The sequence below is a fragment of the Pongo pygmaeus genome, chromosome 11 (genome assembly GCF_028885625.2).
Source record: "Pongo pygmaeus isolate AG05252 chromosome 11, NHGRI_mPonPyg2-v2.0_pri, whole genome shotgun sequence".
NCBI lineage: Eukaryota > Metazoa > Chordata > Mammalia > Primates > Hominidae > Pongo > Pongo pygmaeus.
The window spans coordinates 77,334,485-77,361,998 of NC_072384.2; the positions used below are offsets into that span (position 1 = coordinate 77,334,485).

At 39.2% G+C, this 27,514-nt stretch overlaps 1 protein-coding gene and 1 long non-coding RNA gene across 3 annotated transcripts in view; one reads left to right on the forward strand and one right to left on the reverse strand.

Moving 5' to 3' along the window:
- The window catches only part of PDE11A (phosphodiesterase 11A), a 466,208-nt gene that overhangs the window by 58,207 nt on the left and 380,487 nt on the right, over positions 1 to 27,514 (reverse strand). For both annotated transcript variants that reach the window (XM_054478305.1, XM_054478303.1), the window contains exons 14-15: positions 21,600 to 21,690; positions 17,825 to 17,925 (exon numbers count right to left, since the gene is read on the reverse strand). In XM_054478305.1, the coding sequence (XP_054334280.1) occupies positions 17,825 to 17,925; positions 21,600 to 21,690 (192 nt within the window). The remainder of the gene's footprint in view (positions 1 to 17,824; positions 17,926 to 21,599; positions 21,691 to 27,514) is intronic.
- The window catches only part of LOC129031704 (uncharacterized), a 52,067-nt gene that overhangs the window by 8,053 nt on the left and 16,500 nt on the right, over positions 1 to 27,514 (forward strand). Inside the window, exons 2-4 of the long non-coding RNA XR_008501096.1 lie at positions 18,923 to 19,065; positions 21,573 to 21,707; positions 22,970 to 23,231. This is a non-coding gene — a long non-coding RNA (uncharacterized LOC129031704). The remainder of the gene's footprint in view (positions 1 to 18,922; positions 19,066 to 21,572; positions 21,708 to 22,969; positions 23,232 to 27,514) is intronic.

Genomic DNA, 27,514 nt, shown 5'->3' on the forward strand with positions numbered 1-27,514 from the left:
TATTTACAACGGAGGAGATTATAGAGCCATAAAACAGAAAACAATGTGGTGCAGCATTTAGGATTATGTGCTGTGAAGCCCTTGTGACACTTACTGAAAGTCAGAGAAGGGAGGCAAGGACAAATAAAAAGTGGGGACAATTCTAGAATGTTCTTTTATCATCCAACAAAGAATTGAGCTGCATGATGATCCAAGATAAGATAAACTCCCTGGTAGTAAATTCAAGATAAATATATTTTTTTCCAGGTTAGAAAATAACTATTTCACCATTTCAGTGCTTAAACGCATAGGCTATGAAGTCTGAAAGTAACTGTGTTTAAAAACTCACTCAGCAACTCACTTGCTGTACAACTTTGGAAAGTTAATTAAATCCTCTGAGTCTCAATTTCTTAATCTCTAACACGGGGATTTCAGTTGCTAACTCATAGAGTTACTGTGAGGATTAAATGAATGACATGTGGAAAGCATGTAGCATAGTGTCTGAACATTTTAAGTGCTTGACACTGTAAACCAAAAATAAAATTCTAAGCCCCTAACCAAATAAATGGACTTCTGCTCTTGGCCAAGGGCATTCCTAAATTAATCTGAAATGCTAGTACAGGCCATGATGGGAAGTGGGAGTTGGACATGCCTCATTATTCCTTCCTCCCTTTTGGAATTCAGGTACAGCTGACCAGCATTAACATTAAAACAGAGACCTTAAGACTGACAAAGCAGACTCTTTGTAGCAATAAGATACCAACATGACAGATAGCAGGCCCTAAAAGAAATCAAAGTATTTTATCCCAAAATATATTTATTTGACATATTTTGAAATGGCCTTGCAAAGCTGTCTCTTTTGGAGAAAATCTACATTCTGTAGAGAATCCCCTTCCCTTTCCAGGTCTTTTTCCTAATCCAGGGGAGAATTAAATAAGAGCTTGGCACCTTTTAAAGTCTGATAAGAAATATTTACAATTTATTCTCGAAGGCTGCTACTTGGAGGCTTCATCTGCATAACAAAAACATTGGTCTCCACAACCCCTTATCTTAACCCAGACACTCCCTTCTACTGATTCCAGGTCTTTAGATAAACCCTTTCAAATAACTGCCAATCAGGAAATCTTTGAATCCATCTATGACCTGGAAGCCACTCCCCACTTCAAGATGTTCCGCCTTTCCTGACTGAAGCAACGTACATCATACATGTATTGATTGATGTCTTATGTCTCCCTAAAACATATAAAACCAAGCTGTAGCCCAGCTGCCTTGGGCCTATGTTCTCAGGACTTTCTGAGTCTGTGTCACGGGCATGTCCTTAACCTTGGCAAAATAAACTTCTAAATTGATTAAGACCTGTCACAGACACTTTTTGGTTTACAACTCACACATACACCCATGGAAATCCATTTGGAGATGCGTAGATATGGAAAAGACAAGCAAGGAATATTTCAGTTAGATGATTTTCAGTTTTAGTGAGAAAAGGAAAAAAAGAGGACATCACCATTTTGATGTAAGAATCACCTCCCAGGTTTTCATCCTCTTGGCACTTGCTAATGAGAGAATATTTAAGAGATCCTAACACACCATTTCCCAAAGCGCATCTCTCAAAATGCTAGACTTAAGAGGTGCTCCATGTGAAGACGTTCCTGGCCAAGTAGGTTTGAGAAATGCTGCCCTTAATATATCTCTCTTGGAGACACCATCTATATTAGCCTTTGAAGTCTCTGAGAAATATGGAGGTAGAAAAGCCTGTTTAACCTTATTTCATCACAAAATTCCACATAGTACTGATGTTTCAAAAACTACACTTTGGAAAATACCACCATGACATACAATTTATGGTAGAAATCAGACTAGGATCTCAGAAACTTAGTGCTGACCCTCTGTACTGGGGGACAAAGGACAAGAGGTTGAGAACAACTGGCTCCTCCGTGTCTGGCCTGGGGTGCTTTTCACCAACTGACCAACTGTGTGGATTTCTTGCCAATGGGTCAGACTAACTACTAAAATTACTTGAAAGGAGACAGGTCAGGAAGACAAATGTATAGCTCACTTCTGTATTAGAGACACAAAGACAGGTCCTGGATCTATCGTTTCAAGATGATGCAGGTCAAGGCCATACTACATACAGCCTGGAAGAATCTCCAAGACAACCTTACAGCAACTGGAGAGATGGCATAACCCAATTACACAGAAGGGCCCAGGAACTCCTTCTACTTTGGGTGGGCAGGTGTATACATTTCTTTTCTTCATACAACTTTCTTATCTTCTTCACTTGATCCATTCCCTTCTTCATGACCAATGGTCGTGTCTTTTTCATATTACTGAGATAGCCAAGTAAAACGGGCTCCCCGGAGAATCTCCAACCCACCTGCACATTGGGAGGATGGGTGAGGCCTCGGGAAGTTTGCGCTGTTTGCAGTAGGGAGGAGCCTGGCCCCTTCTGTTCCTGTGTGGGAACCTGGGATTCAGTCTGTGAGATGGGGGCCTGTTAACAGGAACCTCTCTTGCTTTGCTGAGTCTTTTTCCTTTTTGCCCAATAAATTCCATAACCTCTCACCCTTCAAAGTGTCTGCTTGTCTAATCTTTCCTGGTTGTGTGACAAGAACCCAGTTTTTTCTACAACACTAGCATCACTGACTGTGAAGTGAAATAGAAAGGGAAGTGGTGGAGTGGAAAGAGCCCAGGTTTGGACCCACACCGACCTGGCTTAATGCTGACTGTCACTTATTAGCTGTGTGATCTTGGGTGAGTAACTTCACATTGCTGAGCCTCAGTTTCCAGCTTTGTAGTGAGAAATTGAGATAAGGTGCACTAAACAGTTGGCCCTGTTAGATACTCAATACCTGAAGCTATGGTTAATTTGTAAACAATATTAATACTATTACTGCCAACAATAATACAAAGTGGACTAACTGGACTAATAGAGATCTAACAGTTTGCCCAGTTTTCTCCTCTCACTACATAGAAATTCATCTTTTTTTCAAATTATTGTGAAGTCTAACAAGTATTTATTGAACATGTACTCTGTAACAAGTCCTTATTAGGCTTTATGGTCACAAGATAATTGGGAGTTATTTTTATTTTTTTTTTCTTTCTTTTTTTTTTTTCTTTTATTATTATTATTATTATTATTATACTTTAGGTTTTATGGTACATGTGCGCAATGTGCAGGTAAGTTACATATGTATACATGTGCCATGCTGGTGCGCTGCACCCACCAACTCGTCATCTCGCATTAGGTATATCTCCCAATGCTATCCCTCCCCCCTCCCCCCACCCCACAACAGTCCCCAGAGTGTGATGTTCCCCTTCCTGTGTCCATGTGTTCTCATTGTTCAATTCCCACCTATGAGTGAGAATATGCGGTGTTTGGTTTTTTGTTCTTGCGATAGTTTACTGAGAATGATGATTTCCAATTTCATCCATGTCCCTACAAAGGACGTGAACTCATCATTTTTTATGGCTGCATAGTATTCCATGGTGTATATGTGCCACATTTTCTTAATCCAGCCTATCATTGTTGGACATTTGGGTTGGTTCCAAGTCTTTGCTATTGTGAATAATGCCGCAATAAACATACGTGTGCATGTGTCTTTATAGCAGCATGATTTATAGTCCTTTGGGTATATACCCAGTAATGGGATGGCTGGGTCGAATGGAATTTGTAGTTCTAGATCCCTGAGGAATCGCCACACTGACTTCCACAAGGGTTGAACTAGTTTACAGTCCCACCAACAGTGTAAAAGTGTTCCTATTTCTCCACATCCTCTCCAGCACCTGTTGTTTCCTGACATTTTAATGATTGCCATTCTAACTGGTGTGAGATGGTATCTCATTGTGGTTTTGATTTGCATTTCTCTGATGACCAGTGATGGTGAGCATTTTTTCATGTGTTTTTTGGCTGCATAAATGTCTTCTTTTGAGAAGTGTCTGTTCATGTCCTTCGCCCACTTTTTGATGGGGTTGTTTGTTTTTTTCTTGTAAATTTGTTGGAGTTCATTGTAGATTCTGGATATTAGCCCTTTGTCAGATGAGTAGGTTGCAAAAATTTTCTCCCATTTTGTAGGTTGCCTGTTCACTCTGATGGTAGTTTCTTTTGCTGTGCAGAAGCTCTTGAGTTTAATTAGATCCCATTTGTCAATTTTGGCTTTTGTTGCCATTGCTTTTGGTGTTTTAGACATGAAGTCCTTGCCCATGCCTATGTCCTGAATGGTAATGCCTAGGTTTTCTTCTAGGGTTTTTATGGTTTTAGGTCTAACATTTAAGTCTTTAATCCATCTTGAATTGATTTTTGTATAAGGTGTAAGGAAGGGATCCAGTTTCAGCTTTCTACATATGGCTAGCCAGTTTTCCCAGCACCATTTATTAAATAGGGAATCCTTTCCCCATTTCTTGTTTTTGTCAGGTTTGTCAAAGATCAGATACTTGTAGATATGTGGCATTATTTCTGACGGCTCTGTTCTGTTCCATTGATCTATATCTCTGTTTTGGTACCAGTACCATGCTGTTTTGGTTACTGTAGCCTTGTAGTATAGTTTGAAGTCAGGTAGTGTGATGCCTCCAGCTTTGTTCTTTTGGCTTAGGATTGACTTGGCGATGCGGGCTCTTTTTTGGTTCCATATGAACTTTAGAGTAGTTTTTTCCAATTCTGTGAAGAAAGTCATTGGTAGCTTGATGGGGATGGCATTGAATCTGTAAATTACCTTGGGAAGGATGGCCATTTTCATGATATTGATTCTTCCTACAATTGGGAGTTATTTTTAAATGTCTCTGAGTTTAGCCAGGGCTACCAACAAATAAATAGGTAATTCCCTCTTTAAATGTAATATTAATGAGAATAATAATATTGGGACTAGAGTGATGTGAGACAGGCACTCACCTGGGGCACAAAACTGCAGTGAGTGCCAAAAAACTTAGTTATCAAGATAAATATTTTAATGCGATATTTAACAAAATAAAAATAAATGTAAAACATCCATAATGAACACAACAACATTCTAAATAAAGACAAGATCTGAACTTGTACTTGAACCACTCACCTCACTTACTTCACCCTAGTTCCAGCCCTGATGAAGTTGATATTCACTGGGTCTTTACTGTGTTCCTGGCAGACTTAATGGGGTCTGGCACTCACTACTCACATAACTGACCTTGAGTAGGTTACTTAACCTTGCTGGACTTCAGTTTTCTTATTAGTAAAAGAGTTATGGTAATGGGATCTACCTTTGTAGGGCTGATGGGAGGATCAAATGAAATGATTTACGTAAAACATTTAGCAGATTGCCTGGCAAAATTAGGTTATCAGTAAGGATTAGTTACTGTGATTAAGCTCAGAAGGGTGAGTACCTGGCTCAAGATTTCACAGATGGTGAGTGGCAGAGCTGGGATACAAACACAACAGGTTAAAATAACAGCTGCCCCAAGCAGCTAAGATACATCCAGGGTGTCCTTGGAGCACGGAGGAAGGCACTTCGCTTGGCTGGGAGGATCCTGGAGGATTGTGAAAGACTTTCTGAAAGCTTGTCAGCCATCCTCCTTGTCGTCATATGCTCCTGGGTGGCCGTTTCAATTCTATGAGTTATTCCAAGAAATCGCTAGAATGAAGCTTCATGAGGACAAAGGCTTGGCCCACTTTTGTTCACTTCTGCCCCTCAATATCTACAACAATGCCTGACATGTAGTAGAAGCTCAGTAAATATTCGTTGAATTGATGAATGAATGAGAATGATTATTTTAGAAAGCTAATCATTAAACAAACAAACTCTTTAAACACTGGTTTCACCTAGATCCTAATTTTTCTAGGGGCTTCACAGTTGCCATTTGGAGAGATTGAGGTAAGTAAACAACACAAAATCTATTCAAGAAAAGCCCTGTCAGATTCTTGCAGAATAGATTCTAACTTGAACCAAACGGGCAACATAACAAGTTGTAGGAAGTAAGAACACCATTTCCATCCGACATCTGACTCACCTTCCACTAACTATTGTTGTATCTGCCCATAGTATGTTCACTACAGGGAACATAACATCTTCGATGCAGAGTGAAAGCATGTTCTCTGGGTGCCTAACTCATTGCAGAAAACAAATTCCTTTTTTTTTTTTTTGAGACGGAGTTTTGCTCTTGTTGTGCAGGCTGGAGTGCAATGTTGCAATCTTGGCTCACTGGTTCTGAGGCGCGATCTGCCCCCTGGCTTCTCCTGGGTTCAAGCGATTCTCTGCCTCAGCCTCCCGAATAGCTGGGATTACAGGCATGCACCACTAGGCCTGGCTAATTTTGTATTTTTAGTAGAGATGGGGTTTCTCCATGTTGGTCAGGCCAGTCTCGAACTCCCGACCTCAGGTCATCTGCCCACCTCGGCTTCCCATAGTGCTGGGATTACAGGCATGAGCCATCGTGCCCGGCCCAAATTCCTTTCTTTAAAAAATGCAAATCTGTGATATAACAATCAAACAGCATCATAAGAATAAATTCCCCAATGATAGAAATTTTAACAGCTAGAGTTGCTGGTGTGAAAGTCTTAGATCAACAGAATCAAAATCAGTCATAGACTTCACATCACATTAGCAACGCTAGGACAAAAGGGAACACCCACTATTCCTAGGGAACAGTGAGAGGAGCCTTTTCATTGGGTATATCAAAACGTAGCATACTAATTTGATTTTTCCTTCACAGACAAAAGGATGGCTACTTCGTGATAGGTTCTACTTACTCTGTCGTCCCAAGGTTTGATTATGTTCTTAGGAGATATTAGGAATCTTTCTGGATAATAGGAATCATGAGGAACTGATCAACTTGTATAATTTTGTCAAGAAAAACATGAGAGGCCAGGCATAGTGGCTCACGCCTGTAATCCCAGTGCTTTGGGGGGCCAAGGGAGGAGGATTGCTCGATCCCAGTAGTTTGAGACCAGCCTTAGCAACAAAGTGGACTTCCGTCTCTAGAAAAAATACAAAAATTAGCTACGTGTGGAGGCACGCGCCTGTAGTCCCAGCTACTAGGGAGGCTGAGGTGGGAGGTTAGATTGAGCCTGGGAAGTCAAGGCTGCAGTGAGCTGTGATCATGCCACTGCACTCCAGCCTGGGCGACAGAGTGAGACACTGTTTCAAAAAAGAAAAAAAAAGAAAAGAAAAGTGTAGTCGCTGGTGGAACCATGTATAACACATCTGGTAATGTATTTGGTCACATATTAAATAGCCAAAGAGATATTTTAAAGTTTAAACCAAAGTACATGTAAATTCTTTTTTTTTTGGAGATGGAGTATCACTCTTGTTGCCCAGGCTGGAATGCAATGGTGCGATCTTGGCTCACCACAACCTCCGCCTCCCGGGTTCAAGTGATTCTCCTGCCTCAGCCTCCTGAATAGTTGGGATTACAGGTGCCTGCCACCATGCTTAGCTAATTTTTTTTATTTTTAGTAGAGATGGTGTTTTGCTATGTTGGCCAGGCTGGTCTCGAACTCCTGACCTCAGGCGATCCACCCACCTCAGCCTCCCAGAGTGCTGGGATTACAGGTATAAGCCATTGTGCCTGGCCACATTTAAATTTTTTTTAAGTTCCTGAAAAAAATCCTTCTTGAAAGCTCAGGTGATACAGTTAATCATTTTCACAAGGCTACAAAAAGGATTTTGAAGTGATGATATGGCAAGATCATGTAATAAATTTATTGTGCATATTTAATAAATTTAAAAGGTATAAAAATTACACAATGGACATACATAGAGTTTCCATCTACCTCCCTGCCTAGAAATAAAGCTCTGCCAGTCCTGTTGAGGCCCTGTGCACCTCCCAACTGTTGCTTCTGCCTTCCTCCCACTCACCATACAATGACCATTTTCTAAATTTTGTATAAAGCATCATCATGTATATCCTTATAATTTTACTAGGCAAATTATATATAATATTGCTCTATGTGTTTTAAAAGTTTATACAAATAATGTCATAATAGTGTATGTATTCTCTGGCAGCTTGCTTTTTCCATTCAATGCTTGCGAGAGTTACCCATGTTGTCATATATAATTCTAGGCCATTCCTTCACACTGATGTATGCTATTTCCATCTATTATTATACCACTGTTTATTTACCCATTTCCTGGATGATGAAAATTTATATTATTTCCAATATTTCTTGCTATTACATACAATGCAGCTATGAACCACCTTGTACATGTTTCCTTGTGAATTTGTGTGAGTTCTCTCTCTCTATATATGAATATGTACATGTATACGTAAAATTGTTGGGTCATAGAATGACTTCTTTTCTCTGTTTGAGTTTTCATTATAGTTATAGACTGGTAGGGCTGTATGGAACTTTTGAGAAAAATCTCCTATTAATTCTCTCATTTTATAGGTGAGGAAACTCAAGGTGAAGGAAGGTTAAGTGACTTGTCCAGGGTCCCAGGGCAGTTACAGAAAGATCTATCGTTGCCAATAAAAATTACTACTGTGGTATTTGCCAGATGATGATTTTTCCATTTCCACCTTTCCATGTGTATTGACTGAAATCTTCTATAAGGAAGAACTTTTCCTTTTGGGTAGATTACAAGTCCCCAGCCTCCCGGTTCTGCCCTCTGAGATACTCTTTGTAAACTATGTGTAGCATAAACCTTTGGGTCAGATAGCTTTTCATGTTGTAAGTGTATGGACAGTGGGGCCAGCAGCCCTCATGCGATGTAACAGCATCACAGGCTGCTGTACCAAGGCGATACCAAGTATCAAGGCAGACACAGACAGGGTTCTTTCCATCATCAACAAGGGGGTGCTCCAAAGAAGAGCTGCAGATAGCCTGGGCCAGATTGGTGGTTCACAGCTCCAGGTGATGTATTTCTGACCTTCTCCCTAGTAATAATCATTACAAAGTAACAATGTGAAATTCACTGTGCTTTTGGGAACAAGTTTGCCTATACAGCTGTTCTGTTAGCATCTAAATGTATATGTGTATATAGATTAAACAGAGTAAACAGCATGAACATATGTGAAATGTTAGAAACGGGGGCATTTTTAGAAGCATGAGGCTGCTAAAAAGAGTATTTGAAAATCCACAAAAATACACAATACCCGCTGAATCCAGACTTCTTTGTCATGAGGAGCTGTATCATTAACTTCTCACGCAGATCATGGGGAACCTTGGTTTTCAAGGACAATGGCAAGTACCTCAGCTAGTGAAAAGCAACTTACTGGAAAATCTCATTTATAATCAGATATGTTTTTATTAGGCTTTTATCCTGCTCTCCTGACATATGTCCCACTCAGAAAAATAGCAGTCTTTAAAAAAGCATAATTTGAACAGAACTGCTAAAATTACCTTCAAAAATAATTCTAAAGATTGGTTACCAGTCACCCATCACCACATTGAAAATCTTTCTGGTTTGTAATTTATCTGCAAGGCATCTTTTATTTGTAAAATGAGAAATCATCATTTCTGTGTACATTTTAATCATGAAATTTTTTTGCAAATTTGTGTATCTATACATGTACTTAGGTATATATATTCTTTATCTATCTATTCATCTAACTCCTTTGAATCTACTAAAAGTCCATAAACATTAGGAAGGTTTTACTGCTGAGGTGGCAAATCATCATTGTAACTCTCCTCAATTTCTTTTTTTTTTTTTTTTATTTGAGATGGAGTTTCACTCTTGTTACCCAGGCTGGAGTGCAATGGCGTGATCTCGGCTCACCGCAACCTCTGCCTCCCGGGTTCAAGAGATTCTCCTGCCTCAGCCTCCCGAGTAGCTGAGACTACAGGCATGCACCACCATGCCCAGCTAATTTTGTATTTTTAGTAGAGACAGGTTTCTCCATGCTGGTCAGGCTAGTCTCAAACTCCTGACCTCAGGTGATCCACCTGCCTTGTTCTCCCAAAGTGCTGGGATTACAGGCGTGAGCCACGGTGCCCGGCCTGTAACTCTCCTCAATTTTAACTCCAGAGTTGTCAGGCAGGGGTTGCAGGGTGCACGGATGTGTGGATGGGGTGAGTGGGTGCTTTTGGTCTTCTTACAGCTTGCTCAACAGGCAAATCATACATCTGCAATTAATTGTTACATGCAGATTCTAGAGAGATTTCTGGACTTTTTTTGCATACAAACATTGGAGAGGAATAGAAAATTAATATACAGATGTTAACTCCAGTTATTATGACTAAAGAAAAAAAGTGTTCTATTTAATTTTGAAGTGAACTTTCTCCCTGCTTCAGACTAGCACTGATAATACAAGGGTCTGCCAAGAACCTGAGTGAATGACCTGTTTGATGCTGTGCTTTTGTTGATGGCCCAAATAAAACTGGCAAAATGCAGGAAGCAGAAAGATAAGAATTACTCTAGATGTTGAAAATGGCAGAAGATTAGAGACCACAAGGCCCTAGCAGTCAGTTCATTCAAACCACAATCACCAGGCAAAGAAGCTGTGTAAGCCATGGCTAGATGGAGCGCACTCCAGCTGCTCCTGCATTCACTTCCACACAGCCCTTCACTGCTGGATGTTGCTGCCTTCGCTCTTCCCCACTGGGCTCTGAGTCCCTGAAGGTAAGAACCGCGTCCTATCTGCTTGTACATTCCCAGCAACTAGCACAGTGCCTGGCACAAAGAAACCATTAAGAAGTGCTAGTTGGCTACATTTCTCATTTTTTAGTCAGTTTTGATATCATATGGATGGGGATATGGAATGAGTATATGGAAAAATTCTTTGAAATATGTCAAGAATTACCAAAATACTTCCTCCATCAACCTACTACAGGGGCTGCTGTCCTAATGTTATAATAATATATAATTTCAATGAGTTAAGTAATCAGGCTTTGTTAAAATATAATAATGTTTGGGATAGAGTAATGGCTTAAGTTCTATCAGTCATTAACACCTTATTACTAATCAGTTTACTTTCACCCTTTCCAGTATGGGGTTGGTTGAGCGCAGGCAACTGTAGAAGTTGAGAACACTGAACATAGCTGGCTTTTAATAAACTTTTGTTGAATGATGAATGAATATTTGCCTAGCAGTAGAAACATTGGTTGAGTTCCCACTGTAATTTTTTAAAATGAATTGTCTAGATATTAATCTAATTTTTAAAAGAATTGGTCAAACTATCACATTGAACAATTTAAAATAGTTTAGTGCATTTTTCTGTCATCATCAGATGCTTTCGAGAAATGCTATTTACTGCATCCCTTTTGAGAGACAAATACAAAGAAACCATCAGACTGGGCATTTTCCATAATTGCTGATGAGTGTAGATCGCAGAGAGAAGTGGCAAATTTTCAATTTGAAGATAAGTCTGATTAATTTAGGAAGCCAATCTTAAAAGCATTGAGCACCCAAGTGGATTTATCTGAATTATTGGAAAATTCTTTGCTTAAATCATGCTCTGAGGCATTGTGTCATGCAGAACTGATCACAGACAACTTAGTGACTTTGGACAAATTACTCAATCTCTTTAAGCCCAGTTTTCCCTATTTATCAGATGGAGCTAACAATATCTACCTTGCACATTGATATGATAATTCAGTATCAAAAAGTTATTTTGAGAACTCATTATGTCACGCAGTGTGTCAGGTTTTGTGGGTTCCAAGAGTGAGCTAAAGAGTTAGGTGTCTGCATTCATAGAGCTTCCATTTCAGTGCTGATACAGGAAGATACTGTAATGCCTAGAATGGTGCTGGGCATGGAGCAGGCACCTAGAGGATGAGATATAGTGTTACGTAATCACAACCTGTTGAGGATCCGTGCTAAACTGTTTATTGCTACCCAATAGCAACAACCCCTGTGACTGTATTAAAGCTAAAGAATTTTCAACCCCTGGTACACCAACTTAGCTCAACTTCACACAAGAAGCCTCTAATTGCAGTCTTAGCCCCACCAGATTGGGTCCAAGCATCACTGACTTGGAGCCTCCACATCCACCCTGCACTCCCAGTGGTGGGGCCTGGCATTAGTTGAATTGCTAACACTTAGCATGCTGACACAAAATGTGTTTGGAACTAGCTTTAGACATTTACATCCTCAAATTTCTGCTGTTTCTAATGCCCAAATGTTTCCTGGATTGGCCCCAGTTTCCCCTTGAGTACTCTTGGACTACTATATAACTGCAGAGTAACTAAGAACATTTTGGAGTCCAACTACTTGGTTCAAATTCCAGATATACTATTTAATATTGTGAGCAATTTACTGAATCACTCCAAACCTCAGTTTCCTCATGTGTACTGTGGGGTTAATGAGAAAAGAAAAAACAGCTCAGAGCAGTCTGAGCTCCTTGCAGGCCCAGAGAGTAATGAGTATGGGACTTCAGTTATGCTCCCCACTCCCCTAACCCATGCTTGGGGGCCACTGTTGAAAGTCATTTTGTTTCTGACTAGCTGCCTCACCCACTATCTTCATGTTCCTAGAATTTGTGATACAAGAGACAATGTAACAAAGCCAATCAATAGCTTATGTTATGTTAATGTAAATTCTTGGTAAACAATGTAGAAAATACCTCTTCTTTCCTTTTGAAAATCCACTTGTAACTGCTGCTAATTGGACTGTATATTCAGGGCAACTTGAATCCATGCTCCGGGGTTGCAGTCCTCAATCTTGGCCCAAATAAACTCTCTACTTATATTAATTTTGCCACAGCTTCTTTCTTTTAGGTTGACGTTAATAATAGTACCTATTTTAATAGGACTGCTTTCACTATTGAATGGCATAATGTATATATAAAGGTCCTAAGTAAGCACTCAAAAAATATTAGTTGTTGTTTTTATTACTAATAGTGGAAGGTGCATAGGTCATCTTTGTTGATTTACATGCAGATAAATAGTACAGGGCATTTGTATCATCCCTTTGAAGTTATAACATTTGTAATTTTAGATCTCTCTGCACACTCCAACAAGCATCATCTTTTATGGTGCATATTTTATTAAGTTTTCTGGCTGAGTGATTCCTTTTTTTATAAGGTACTTTACATTGCCAAAGCTCTTTCATAAAATTAATCTCTTTTCACTGCCACAAGGATCCTAGGAGATTAGAATGGGTGATATGCCTATACCCCTGTTGCTGACAAGGAAACTGAGGCAAAGAGAGATCTGACTCTCAAAGCTGGTGAAATTACTACTTAATTATCAAATCCTTATTCACTGCAGGGACTCAGAAACAGGCACAGAAATCAATTTCAGAAAGTTGCTCAGCAGTAACTGGAAAACGTTTTCAGTGAGTTGGAAAATCAGAATGAATCATTAACCCCCAGGCTCAGGTTGTGAAACTTAGAAATTCACATTAAGGATTTTGTTTGTTTTTGTATTTTAATCTTGTGAATTCTGCTTTCATATGCCATTTGAATGACGTAGAATCCCAAGGACACACAAGGTCTTTAGAAATTAAAGTCATAAGTTTTTGTGGATGTTTTGAAAGCCTTTCCACATTTCCATGAATCTCATATATTTTTTTCCTTTTAGAGCATGGCAAGAAATCTTGCCTCTAGGAATGAGTCAGAAACCCGTCTCCAAAAGGCAGGGCTCTACCCTGCCCAGCCTGGCCCTTTCCTAGAGTGACTTTCTCCCTCTAGGGGAGGAAAGCAGTGAGCTTCCTTTTTGGTTTCTTCAACTGTATCATGACTTTTGAGTTGAGTAGTCAGGGCAGAAGAACCAACAATAATCCAGACTTCCAGAAACTAGTTGTATGGGAAGCCTCATATCCTCTTGGCCCACCCACCCCTCTCCTGCCATTGCTGCTACACGCAGTGCCTCAGCTGTCCTGTGGATCACATACTTTCTGCCCTGGCACTGCTCTGACTTCATGTGTGGGAACAGGGATGAGATGGCTGCAGGAATGCCCAGTCATCAGGCACACACAACCTGGAAGTACATGAGAGTTAACATCCCACAGATCGACATTTGGTTGATGAGGATGGTGGTTGGTGGACAATTTTGAAGTGCGATATATGAGACTTCTCAGATGGTCCCTGCAGGATCAAGACTGGCGGACCATAGTGGTGAACAACAAAGAAATGTGTCCTTCCTTTCACTGGCTTCCCTCCTTCCCCATTTCACTGTCCCAGCCCCTCACTCTTATTCTTGGTGTCATTTCCAAAACTAAACTACCTGAATGCAAGCCTTTATCTCCAACTTTGCTTTGGGAGAGGACACAGGGGCCTCAAGCTGGTGTTTAAACTGATTACAGAACACCTGGAAAGAGTCAACATTATCACATAATATATCCCCAATTAAAATGACAATGATTTCTTGATTCTTCCATTAGAGAGGGAAGCATGGTGATTGAAGAAAAAGCCCTGAAAGAGGAGGTGTGGGTTCCAGTTTTATCAATAATGAGTTATGTGACCTAAGCTACGCTGTTTAACCATTTGGACCTCTGTGCCTGATCAGCAAAAAAGGAGATGAATTGGATTGCATCATTTCTAAGATCCTTCCGATTCCACAATTGCACATTTATTAAATAAAAACATCTGGGCGACAGTTTGTAGTAGCTGCTATCCCCCTCATTATAACCCTAGGGATTGTTCTGGCTAAAAATATGGCAATATTTTAATGCAACTTTAGACAGGCAAGTGAATCAATCCTCTGAAAGTCTAGATTAGAGAATGGGCAGCTATTCAGAACCTCAAAAAACAATAACGCTGATGAAATGAGAACAAGTCAGCTTCTTTGGGAGTCAGCAAACATTAGCAAGGGCTGCAGAATTAAGATAAGAACAGAGTAATGAGAAAACGAGTTGCAACCAACTTCGTTGACTGCATGCCAGCGGTCACTCAGTGATTTGTCAAATCCCTAACAGGGCTTGATAAATGGACTCTGAGTGTTGATATTTTTTTTTTCTCTCTTTAGAAGTTACTTGGAAATATGGCTTGGGAAAATGCTTCTACTTTGAGGAAAGTAACATGAGATCATGCAAGTGTCAGGGACAGGCAATAAACATTAAAAGGATACAGGCTTTCCATAAATCCCAAATCAAGGAGCATTAATCCAGAAAATAGATGAAAGATCATGACATTTAAGTCAACCAAAGGGCCACAAAACATGCAAAATAGATAGGTTATAAAACAAATGAGGTTGTAGATGTCACCATTTCTAAGACATGACATAGGTACTGTTATCTCCATTTTATACTTGAAAGAAAGGCTCAGAGAAGTAAATAATTTATCTGATGACACACAGCTAATTAGTGGCAGAGCTGGGATTTTAATTTTCAAGTATATATTTTAAACTAATTAAAAATTATATTTATCAAAGTAGTGCATGAACATAGTTAACAAATCAAATAGTACTACAAGAGATATAATGAAATATAGCAGTGTTTTCTATTTTGCTGGCTTTTTTCCTTTGCCTGTGTTTCCTAATGCTTTCATTTGATTTTTTTTATTTTGGCTATCATGTTCTCAATTTTCAAAAGCACTTTCTTTTTCATAGTTGCTCCTATTATTATTTTTAAAAAGCATCCTGTTCTCGTTTCATGGATGCAATATCTTAGCTCTCTGAGAATACTAACAACAGTTTTTAGTTTTGTTTTCTTCCTCTCCCTGTTTTCTCTGAATTTCATTTTTTTTTTCTGTTTGTTTGGCCTCTGTCTTTCATATCGGATGCTGAAAAAATGTTCCGTGATTCTTGGTTTTCTGTGTGTAATAGTAAGGCATTAAAAAGCTAAATGGGAGTTGTGTGTGGCGGGGAGGGGTATAATTGCTAGATAAAATCATTTGAGTTTCAGATAAAAAATAATTATTTTAAAAATATTTTTTGATACATAATATTTATACATATTTATTGGGTACATATGAAATTTTGTTACATGCATAGAATGTGCCATGATCAAGTCAGGGTGTTTAGGATATCTGTCACCTTGAATATTTATCATTTCTACTTGTTAGGAACATTTCAAGTCCTCTCTTGTAGCTATTCTGAAATATACAAAAAATAATTTTTAGTATAAATATGTCCCAAATGTTTCATGGGACATCTAACTATTCTAAAAAAGTATTTATTGTTTATCTGAAATTTAAACGTAACTGGACTTTCTGTACTTCTACTTGCTAAATCTGACAACCCTGGGTGTGTGGCCTATAGACTCCTAGCTTCTAAGTGCTTGGCTATGGGCTATAGGTTTTCAATCCAGAGACTGGTTCCATTTAACTTAATCCCTTCTTCTGAGCACTGTATCTCATTCCCACCCTGTACCTCTCCTCAGTTCAGAGCTCTTCATTTTATTTCTCCAGAGGATAAATTTCTGGCCTTCTAAAGGTAGAATAAAGGGAGTGACCTGGCTGTGTTAGTAGACTTCCTGAGTGCTAAGCGTTCTATACACTAACTTTCTAGCATTCTCTTTGAGCTTTTAGTGTCTTAAGCTTTGAATGGCCCTTACAATTGAACCTAATTCTAACTGATGCAATGCCACAGTGCTTTTCAAAGGGAGTCATTTCAAAGCGAATGGTACAAGACTTCCTAGAAAAAGTGATAGAAGAGACAGATCTTAAAGGATGGTCAGTCAGGAAGATGGCGAGTGGAGGAACAGGATTCGATGTGGGAATGGTGATACAATCAGGGCACAGGGAGCATTACACAGGGTGTTCCAAAGGGTAATGCGTAGACTAGTCTGGTTGATGTAGACCAATCATGTAGGGGAGAAGTGGAAGGAAGAAATGAAAAAAGGTTGGGGGCAGATTATAGAGGGCCTTGAAAGTCAAATCGAGTTTAGAACTTCCTTTGAAAGCAATGAGGACACTGAAGGTTTTTGAGGTGGAAGCTGGAGATACAGGTCTACAGTGTTAGGGAGTTTGGAGTGAAGAATTGCAGAGTCTTCTATACACAGGTCATAACATAAATAGAGGTAACATAGAAATGAGGCCAGGGGAGTGATCTGAGTAGAGAAAGAAGAACATGTTTCAAGAGCTTATACACAGGAGCAAGGAGAAAAGAAACCTGCCAAGGATCTAGAAAAGAAGAGAGAAAGGCAGCTGGAGATTGGGGAAACAAGGAGAGTAGAAATTAATAATAACTCATTAAACCTTCAGATATCTCAAAGAAGATGGAAACTATCAGAAATGAGTACAGGCCATCAAATTTGAGGAAATAAATGTCTCTGATGACCTCTGAGTGTACAATTTTAAGAGAGTGTGGAGATGGACTCTGCTCTTCACGGTGTAAATGGGTGTTGGGAAAATAGAGGTACTAAATGTGCTCTGTTTATTTAAAAAGGTAGACAGTAAAAGAAAGGTAAATAAAAAAGCAATTAAAGGTCTCCATAGGGTCAAATGAAAAATTTTTTTAAGGGAGTGACATGGTTTGGTCTTTAAGATAGGAGAAAATTGTGCAAATTTCCAGGCTGCTAAGAGAGGTGGCGCCTGATAAAGCAGGTCCCACTGGAAATGGGAGGGTGCAACTTCCAGCTCAGAGAAAGGCCTGAACTTTGGTGAAAAGGAGAGAAAGCTCTTCTAAGAAAGAGATAGAAAAGAATCAAGGAATAAACTGTTGGATTGTTAGTTAATTTTCCATCACTGAATATTTTTCATCTTCATTATCAATGCCATTATACAGCTGATCAGAAGTTAACAGTCTTAAATAGCAATATTAGCTAGCATCTAAGATAAAAATGGCCATCACTTAGTTTCAGAGTTGTGTGTCAAACAAGCTTATAAAACAGAAGAAAAATAGAAATCTTGTGACTGTAGCCTTGACTCTCTTGGCTTATACACACCACTTTAATGGACTTCATTTATATGAGAGAGAAACAACAACAAAAAAAGTTTAGCTCATTTACACATTGATATCAATACTAGAACAGGTAACCTCCAGTGTAGACCTGGAGATTAATTACAGGATGGAACTTTAGATATCCATTTGTCAAACAGATCAAATGCCAATACCTACTCAAAGTACAGCGTGAGGTCTGTTGCCAATATTGACTGCTTCAAAAGCTGCATAAGGTCACTATATTCCTTGGAGGACAGGTTAGCAAAGATATTGTGACCCTGTAATGAGAAAGTAAAAAGTCACAAAGGACATTAAACCTGTGGTTGTTGATTACATGTTTTTCCTCTATTTAAAAAAGTCTGGGAACATTAAAAAAATCACTTTTTAAAAAGCATAGTGAAATTTTGTATAAATATAAACAGATTCTCTGGCAAACCTAGCAAAGCCAGAATGCACAGTCATTTTTGACAAAGTCTAACAAGGGACACTTTGTTACATGCTTAGTCTCAAACGGAAAATCTGTAGTTGTTGGAACTTGTCTTACTATGAATAGGTTGTGCCCACAATTCCATCTGACTACCCATTTCCTATGGAATTACTTAGAGGAGAAGTTTGTGAAACATTTGGGAACATTTCTCCCCCTAAAATAAATGCTATTTTCACTACCAGTAAAGGTTTAAGCTGGCATTTTGGAAACACTTGCTATGGCAACAAATGACTTTAAGAAGAATAAAAAGCCATTAGAACAGTGGTTCTCAACTGGGGGCCATTTCAACAATGGGGAACTTTAGCAAGGTCTAGTGACATTTTTGATTGTCACAAATGGCTGAGCTGTTACTGGCATCTAGCAGTAGAGGCCAGGGATGCTGCTACACACCCCATGATGCACAGGAGACCCCCAGAGCAAAGATTTACTGGCCCAACATGTCACTGCTGCTGAAGCAGAGGAAACCTGCCTCCCACCATTAAGGTGCGCTTTGATGAAGTGTGTAGCAGGCTAAATTCAGTATGGTAAATATGAATAATTACTGAATAGTTAGGATGCATAAGACATCGTTCTTGGCACAGTGGGACTCTGAAATGACGTTTACCTAAGTAAAGTTGGGATGACATCTTTATCTTCATACCTTTGACAGGTACCCTTGTTTTCATCAAAATTTGTGTTAGCTACACTTAGGCTAAAATATTTGCCTTTAGTAAAGTGAAAAATTCTTCTGTAAAGTGACCAACAATTCACTTAGTTTGTTTTTAAAGTCAGGACTTTTCATTTTTTAGGTTTTCTTAGTGTGAAATATGAACTCATGAGCATCTGGCCTGGGAACTGGACCAGTTTTAAATCTCGTGTTGAGAGCCGGAAGATGCTGGAGAAGGAAAGTGGTGGAATGACTGTCTGAGAATGAGCCATTCTCCAATGAGAGGTAAATTAATTATTTCAGGGAACTAGGATATCAATTAGTAAATTATCTCTTACCAGGCACCAGATGATTATCTGTTTCCCCGAGTTAATTTATTTCATTGGGTGAACCCGCCACTCCTTAAAGACTAGAGTATAGTGGTTCTACCTGGGACCAGGTCCAATATTAATAATAATTTTCAAATGAGCTCTTCAGACTCTTAATTCAGCTGTTAAGAAGAAGACAAATAACAAAAGGAATGCTGCACCATAATTCTGCCCAGGTTTTTTTGCCTGCGCATTACCCAATGATCAATCACAGGCAGGTGTTCTGGGGCTGGGGAAAAAGTGGTAGGAAGCTATGGAAAAGCAGTCACCTGGGTCCAGCGATGCACCCAGAATCTCCCAAAGAAACACAGCCTTTAAGAGCAAGTCACAGTAAAAGTTAACATTGAGATATGAAGAAATCTGGTCTGAATTTGAGGATGTGGATTATTTTATGAGGATGTGCATTTTACTACAGTCATGCATCACATAACAGGAGGGTATATTCCAAGAAATACATTGTTAGGTGATCTCCTCATTGTGTGAACATCATAGAGAGCACTTACACAAAACTAGATGATACAGCCTACTACATACCTAGGCTATATGGGATAGCCTATTGCTCCTAGGCTATACACCCATACATCATGTTACTGTCTGTAATACTGTGGGCAACTGTAACACAATGGTTGGTATTTGTATATCTAAACCTATTTAAACATAGAAAAGGTACAGTAAAAATATGGTATTATAATCTTATGGGACCACTGTCATACCAATGTGGTCTCTTGTTGACCAAAACATGTTGCATGTGACTGTACTTTGAAGGATATATAATCACTAATGCCTTTTACAGCTAAGAGTGACAGTGTTAGCCAGAAAAAGTTAATTTGCAATCAGTGTATTGTTTATATGCAAATTAGTCTTCTACAGTGCCTTAACGTTTTGGTCCCTGAAGTAGATTTGAGTCTCCCTGAAATACTGCATCTACTCTTTGTTTAGGGAGGCGGTGAGTGTGGTGTTAATGGAAAGACATGCAGATGTGGAGGAAGAAAGGTCTGGGCAAACTTCCTCAAGCTATCTAACTTCTCTGCACCAGAGCTCATTTGGAAAGTGGAACAATAATAGCACCTGCATTTCTGCCTTTCTGATGGGCAGGACCACAGGGGACTGGAGGCAGTGCTGGGACAGTGCATGGTTCTATTATTGATAGTCTCTGTTCTTCATAGGGAATCCCAGAGTGAAGGACGGCCAATGTGTTTTGTTTGCATGAACACAAATTCTGAGTGAGTGGGTTTCCCTGAGGAAACCTGACATCCTGTTTATAATACGTGTTATTACAAAGGTGGTGGTTTGTCAGAGGTGTATACTCATCACCTTTACCAGCACAGAACAGTTAGTTTGAACCAAAGTTCTTCCATAGTTCTCAGCTAAGACACTGTTTTTGGAGGACACTTCCACAGCCACAGAGGCCAGGATGCTGGCTTCTGCCAGTTACCGAGAGCCTAACTCTTGGTGTTTCATTCCCAACTGAAAATACATCATTCCCAGCAGGTTTTCCCTTTTGCAGTCTGCATTCAGGTTCTGGAGTGCCAACTCTCCTTTATGGGGTCGAAGGCCTCCATGATATTGCAAAAGACATGCTTTCTCAAGATACGCTGGAGGTAAAAATCCTCCATATTTAATGATGCTATTCCAGCGAAGCAGAGCCTTAATGATGATAATAATAATAATTAATGGCACAGCTAGAGAAGCTAGAGAACTGACAAATAATGGGGAACAGATGATCCCTTCCTGGCCTCAAAAAAAAAAAAAGTGTGTATGCTTGCAGAAAATTAAACAGATCCTTTCCTGGCAATTTAAAACTCAGATGCCGCAGCCAGAGTCAGTTAGTGGTTTCTGTTTTTCTCTGTGGAGAGCTAAAAGTATAAAATTCCAGCTACTTCTAACTCCTGCATTGCCACATGAAGCAAAATCAGGCATATGGCATTAGCCCTGGGTCTTAAGTTTAGCTGCAGTTCTCACTTCCTAAGTGGTCCCACCAGCAATTTTAAGTTCTTTTAAGTTGTATAGTTTCTCAATTGTGCTAATAAAGTGTAACTTGCTCACCCTGTTTTTGCTTCTACCATCTTTTAAATTGACTGAGAGTTTCACCAAATGGGAATGTTGGGCCACTCACTGTTTGGATCAAGTTCTCTTAGTGCTCTGTATCCTTTGAGGAAGGTCAGGTCATGCTCTGGTGACAAGCAGTCTATATCTGTTACCCTGCTAAGTGAATCTGAAAAGCCTCCTAACCAATAATGAAATCCAAGTGAATCAGCTCAGGAAGACTCTGCAAGGTCCTGCTCAGGCATGTAAAGGAACAGAAAAAGCCACTAAGGCCCATTAAGTTGACTTAGAAATGGTTTTTCCACTTCTTTGTGTCTACCCGTGGCACCACAAAGAAAGGGAGGGAGGAAATAAAGAGTTGTTTTGGTTTCTGTTAAGGGGAGAAGCAGAACATCAGACCTGTACCTCACTTTGAAGGATCATCACAGCGTGGTTGAAATGGTGATGCTCCAAGGTAGCAGAGGTTCCATAGAGTTGGGCCAGGGCGGAGCCACTCCTGAAAGAGGACAGAGGGTGAGTGAGCAGGGCCTAGCGATGGTTCCCTCACACCAGCTTTTTGGATCAAATTGCTTTTCTTGCTTTTGGCAAAGGACCATGAGCAGACACATTCTCAGGTAACTGCTTTTGTAGTCCATTCATCTATGAAATAAATCGTTCAGGAACTTTCTCTATATAAGAAAGTTCCTAATACATAGAACTTTCTATGTATTAGGCTAGATGCTGCAAATGATATTTGATGAATTCAACGCAGTCTCTGCCCCTAAGAAATTTACAGACTAGTAAGAAAGATGAGATGAGATAACAAGGAAAAATAATGCACATAAAAACAATGCAAATACTAATCACTGTAGAAATGTGCTCCAGGTCCAATCGAAGTGCTATGGATGTTCTGAGGAAAAAAAGACATAATTTCTGGCTCCGGGGATCAGGGAAGCTTCATGAACTCAACCTTCTGTGACTTCTGAGTGTTCAGAACAACGGTCTTATACAAAATGTATTTGACCTTCCATAGGAGAAGACCTTGTGAATATTCTGCAGAGTGCATTTTATCTACTCTACATGAAAGGCTGACAGCCTTCTACTACGGCCTCCCAGTCCATAGTCACACTGTGATATCTCAGTGTGGAACTCTGAAAAGTTCTCTGGATTTGGAGGGAAATCTCAGCTCTTCCTCCAAGTAGTAGCTTCGGGCGGTTACTTGGCCTTTTTAAGACTCAGTTTCTTTGTCTCTAAGATGATATTATCTACCTAACCTGTTATTTATGAGAACAATAAAATATTTGAAAATGCCTATTACAGTTCCCAGCATGTAGTAGATTGTAGTCTATATTAATTATTAATCAATAATTAAAACACATGACTATTTCCATTTTAAATTAATAAAATACTCATTGATACTTAAAGTGATTACTTTGAGTTATCTGTAAATTTCATTTATGTAGAACAACCCATTCCTTAACAATGTCATTTCTGCAAAGTGTTTGTTACTTGGGAGTCTGAGGCAGGAGAATCGCTCGAAACTGGGAAGCAGAGGTTGCAGTGAGCTGAGATCATGCCATTGCACTCCAGCCTGGGGGACAGAGTGAGACTCCGTCTCCAAAAAAAAAAAAAAAAAAAGTTCAAAAACGTTCGCGTCTAACTCTGTTTAAGAAATGGGAGTTAGAGCATCTTAAGAATCAAGAGACATCCCAGAGAAGCCCACAGTGTAAAAGGCAGCCATGGGACTCAGGATAAGGATCCATCTAGATCATTTTGTTCTTTCTTGCTTATTGCAGGGGGCTTCGACATTGAAAGGGCAATTTGGCCTTAACTTGGAAATGCTGGAGATTGATTGCATACAATCTGCCCTGCTAATGAGAGAAGCAAGGACTGCATCTGAGTGCAACATGAAGACTTTTGGTCCCAAGCTTTCCTCCAACTTCAGTGGGAGGCAGCCCAAAACCACCGTCGGTTCGAGGGTACAAGGGACCTGCAATTCTTGAAAAGACTCTCCCAATTCTTCTCCCAACATGTGGTCAGCTGTTCCAACAGGATTAGGTTCAGTAGGAATTATTGAATATAATATAATATAATGTAAAATATCAGAATTATTATTCTTAGGTGCTTAGTAAGGAGGGTATTAGATTTTTTTTTTTTTTCCTTTTTTTTTCTTTTATTGTAATTATTATTATTATTATTACTATTATACTTTAGGTTTTATGGTACATGTGCCCAATGTGCAGGTAAGTTACATATGTATACATGTGCCATGCTGGTGCACTGCACCCACCAACTCGTCATCTAGCATTAGGTATATCTCCCAATGTTATCCCTCCCCCCTCCCCCCAACCCACAACAGTCCCTGAATTGTGATGTTCCCCTTCCTGTGTCCATGTTAGATTTTAATCATGTATGTGTTATTTCTTTAAATCTTGCCTTAATTTATATCATTTAATAAGTACAAATTTGCTAGGCAAATCTTAGTGATAAATTAATATTTTATGTTAGTTACTATTTGTCTTACATAGAGTTCATTTCTATGAAGACACGTGTTTCAAAACGTATACTATATGCCTTTGTCTTGGCTGTTGAAATTCTGCAATGCTTTATATGCATATCACATCCTAGAGCCTGGCATAGAGTAAGTGCTTTAAAAAATATTGGTTGCTTGTCTAATAAGCTTACAGTAGTTACTGTGTTGAGAGATTACAGTTCAAGTTGGGAGGTTGATAATAAGTGTGTTAGCATATTTTATAATACTAATATTATTATTAATAAAGCTACCATTAGTATCTACCATGCAGTAGTCTATATATTAACAACTTAATACATTATAGCATTTAGTCATGACAATGACCATGATATAAGTATTATTTTCTCATTTACACATGAGGAAAACAGGGCTCAGAGAAGTTGAGTAACTTTTCCAAGGTCACACAGCTAGCTTGTACCAGTTCCAGATTTGAATCCAAGTTTTTAAGCTTCTTATTACATAATGAAAATGATAATTATAACATACATTTCTGATATTTGATTCTCCATTTTTACTAAGCTGGTTGTTATCAATGAAAGAAGATTTCAAAATCTAATTCAGAATTCTATTAGTATCATTGCTAACCACAGGCTGATTCCTGTGATCATTCCTATGAATCAGCCATGCTCACATGTACCTCACTTACTAGTGTGAATCTTTTGTATCTAGTCAAGATACAAAATGTTATCTCTTCCCTTATTCATGTTGGGTTAACAGACTCCACAAAAGTTGCATCAGCTTGATGATCAGAAGTCACTCTGTATCTTCTTTGTTTTGGTGAATAAGGAGATATTTTCTCCTTTAAGGGAGTGGGGATGGGGACGATAACACCACCTTTTAACAAATACACCATGGCTTCTGATGCACTGCTCCTTCCTGTGCGTAGGATGGAGGCCTCTCCCCCATATCCATATGTCTCCGATCTGGTGTGTTCTATCTCCCAGTATTTGTGCAAAGGCAGCCACTGTCTATGGTTTGAGCATCTTCCTCGTCAGATTCCCTCTTTGTTCCCTTCTGTAATTCCATCTTACATTATGCTCAGCCTCACACAATACTGATTCAATCACAGAAAATAGGTAGATTTTGCCACTGAACCAGACTAATGCCATGAAAGTGTGGGGAGACTTTGTTATTCATTCATTCATCTATCATTCATTCAACCAATAAGCATTGATAACTATTATGTCAGTCCCCAGGCATGTGGAATACAAAGAGAAATAAGACATGTTCTGACCTTCAGGAAGCTCACAATCCCCTATAATTGTGTCAGGAATTTTTCTCTGATCAACCTTGCACTAAAAATGCTCACTTTTCTTCAAACAAGGTGCCATCTAAGCCCTCAGAGAATGGAGCATGGTACTAACCCAACTTTGAGGGGTTTGTTAAAAGTAAAATCATCTAAGCAAGAATACTTCCATTTCCAAATGGATCCCTTATTTACACTATTAGATTTGGTCCCTGGCAGATTTTCTAGACTGCCAAACCCCTCAGTGCCTTTTGTCTCAGGCCAAGTCCCATTAAGAACGCTGCCTATATCTGCTGTTACACACTGGGAACTTCCTGGAACCACCAAGAGCCAAGTCTACAGTCTTGATATAAGTGGCAAAAAAAAAAAAAAAAAAACATATCTGTGAAGGTAAGCTTTATCAATAAGTATTCTACAGAATACTAGTTCTTCTGAGTGTTAAATGGCATTAAGAGAAGAAGTAAAAAGGGTTCCAGGGCTAAATAAGTTTGGAAAATGCTGGCTTTAAAAAGTGAATCTGTTTATTTATGGTAAGGATTTTCCAGAGGCGGCAGTATGTGAAAATGCATTGTGATTTTGTGGGAGGGGAACATAATTAGCAGCATTATCTACTTTTAATTGATCGTGAAACCTTTTTTTTTTTTTTGAGACGGAATCTCGCCTGTCACCCAGGCTGGAGTGCAATGGCGCGATGTCGGCTTACTGCAACCTCCACCTCCTGGGTTCAAGCAATTCTCCTGCCTCAGTCTCCCAAGTAGCTGGGATTACAGACATGCACAACCACGCTCAGCTAATTTTTTGTATCTTTAGTAGAGGCAAAGTTTCACCATGTTGGCCATGCTGGTCTTGAACTCCTGACCTCGTGATCCGCCCGCCTCGGCCTCCCAAAGTGATGGGATTATAGGCATGAGCCACCATGCCCGGCTGATTGTAAAACCATTTTTAAAGAGGTCATGTCTCTCACATAATACACTTCCACTTATAAAGGTATGCTTCTACTTTCTCACATAAAATATGAAAAAAAATACCCTGAGATCAATCACATATGGAAAAAATTGACTTTAACAGCACACCTCATTTTAATTGTTTGTGCTAAGTATATCCATTATATACGTGTCTTTGGGGCACACATCCTTTAGTTGTGAAAATATGATTATATATATGTAGGGTGTATGGAGAGAGGCAGAGCAGAGAATCCAAATTCCATAAGTACAAATACCTTTATACATGTAAGTATTCACGATGTGCATTATTGATGGTAGGTCATCTTAACATACTAAAACTTTTCATTTTGGATAGGCAGCTCAATGAGGAGAAACTTATTAAAAAGAAAAGTCAAGGTGGAAATTTCCCTACAGGCATTGACACTTTGCACAGGCACCAAAAATGTGTGCAAATGTAAATGTACCTTCATTACTTCCCTGGATATGCATATTCTTTGAAAAAGAGACTGAATGGCAGTGTGCAGCCGTGACTTAAAGGAAACTTTAAAAAGGAAAACTATGAAAGGTAATTAGGAAATTGAGAGTTGTTGCGAGATGGTGAGGAATGGGATTAGGCTGTCATGGCAGATTAATGTGCCCCAGTATTTCACTTCTGGGACCTGGCCGAAAGCGACAAGATGGGTTTTCATTCCCAAGAAATGAGTATAAGAGATTATGCTAGAAATGAATAGAAGAAGTCTCCTAGGAGAATATACTACAAAGCTGCTTGGTACTGATATTTAATCATCAGGGCAGCTGTAATAGAGAGAAGGATGAGTGGGGAACGCTGTCCCTAGAGAAAACAGGGGAGAGGTGTGAACAGAGCAATTTCAAAGCACTGTGGTATTGCTGCCCTCTCTACCTATTGATCATTCATTGCACGCACTCCAATACTTAAAAATTAAGAACAAAATATGAAAATGCGAAGGTTCACTTATCAGAAAGGCTAAGAGAATAAATCAAATTGTGCTCTAACGAAAGCCACACTTTTTATTGTAGAGGCATTTTGCATTTTATATAGTAATTTGTGCCTTGCTAAATGTCTCCTGTTTTTTTTATAGCCTTATATATGAAAAAAAGGTAGCATATACTTTGCTGCATAATAATTGGTGCATTTAAATCCCATTTTCAAATCACTTCAAAGACTACAATTAGACTGGGAGCACTTTAAGAGAAGGGATGTTTGCTATATCTCTTTATTTCTCCCACAATGCCTAGCACAGCATCTTGAATATAGAAAGTACTCACTTACTGGGAAATAAAAAACAAGAAAAGAAGATAGGTTTCTTGCAAGGGATTTTCTAAACAATGGCACACTCACTGAATAACTCTCATTCTAATCAATAAAAAGGTAGTTCCTTGACCATGATGCTAAAAAGCCTCTTTCAGCATTCATTGTCAAGGGAAATCTTAACGGAGGTTGGGTAATGGTGGCATTAAGTGTCCTAAGTGCAAAAATGACTCCATAAGGTAGGTGCAGTGCCCCTGACATCCCATGAGCTGATAAACTTTGTACAAAGTTAATTGTCTTGAGAAAAATGCATCACACTACCTTGGAATAGGCAGATTTGATCATGTG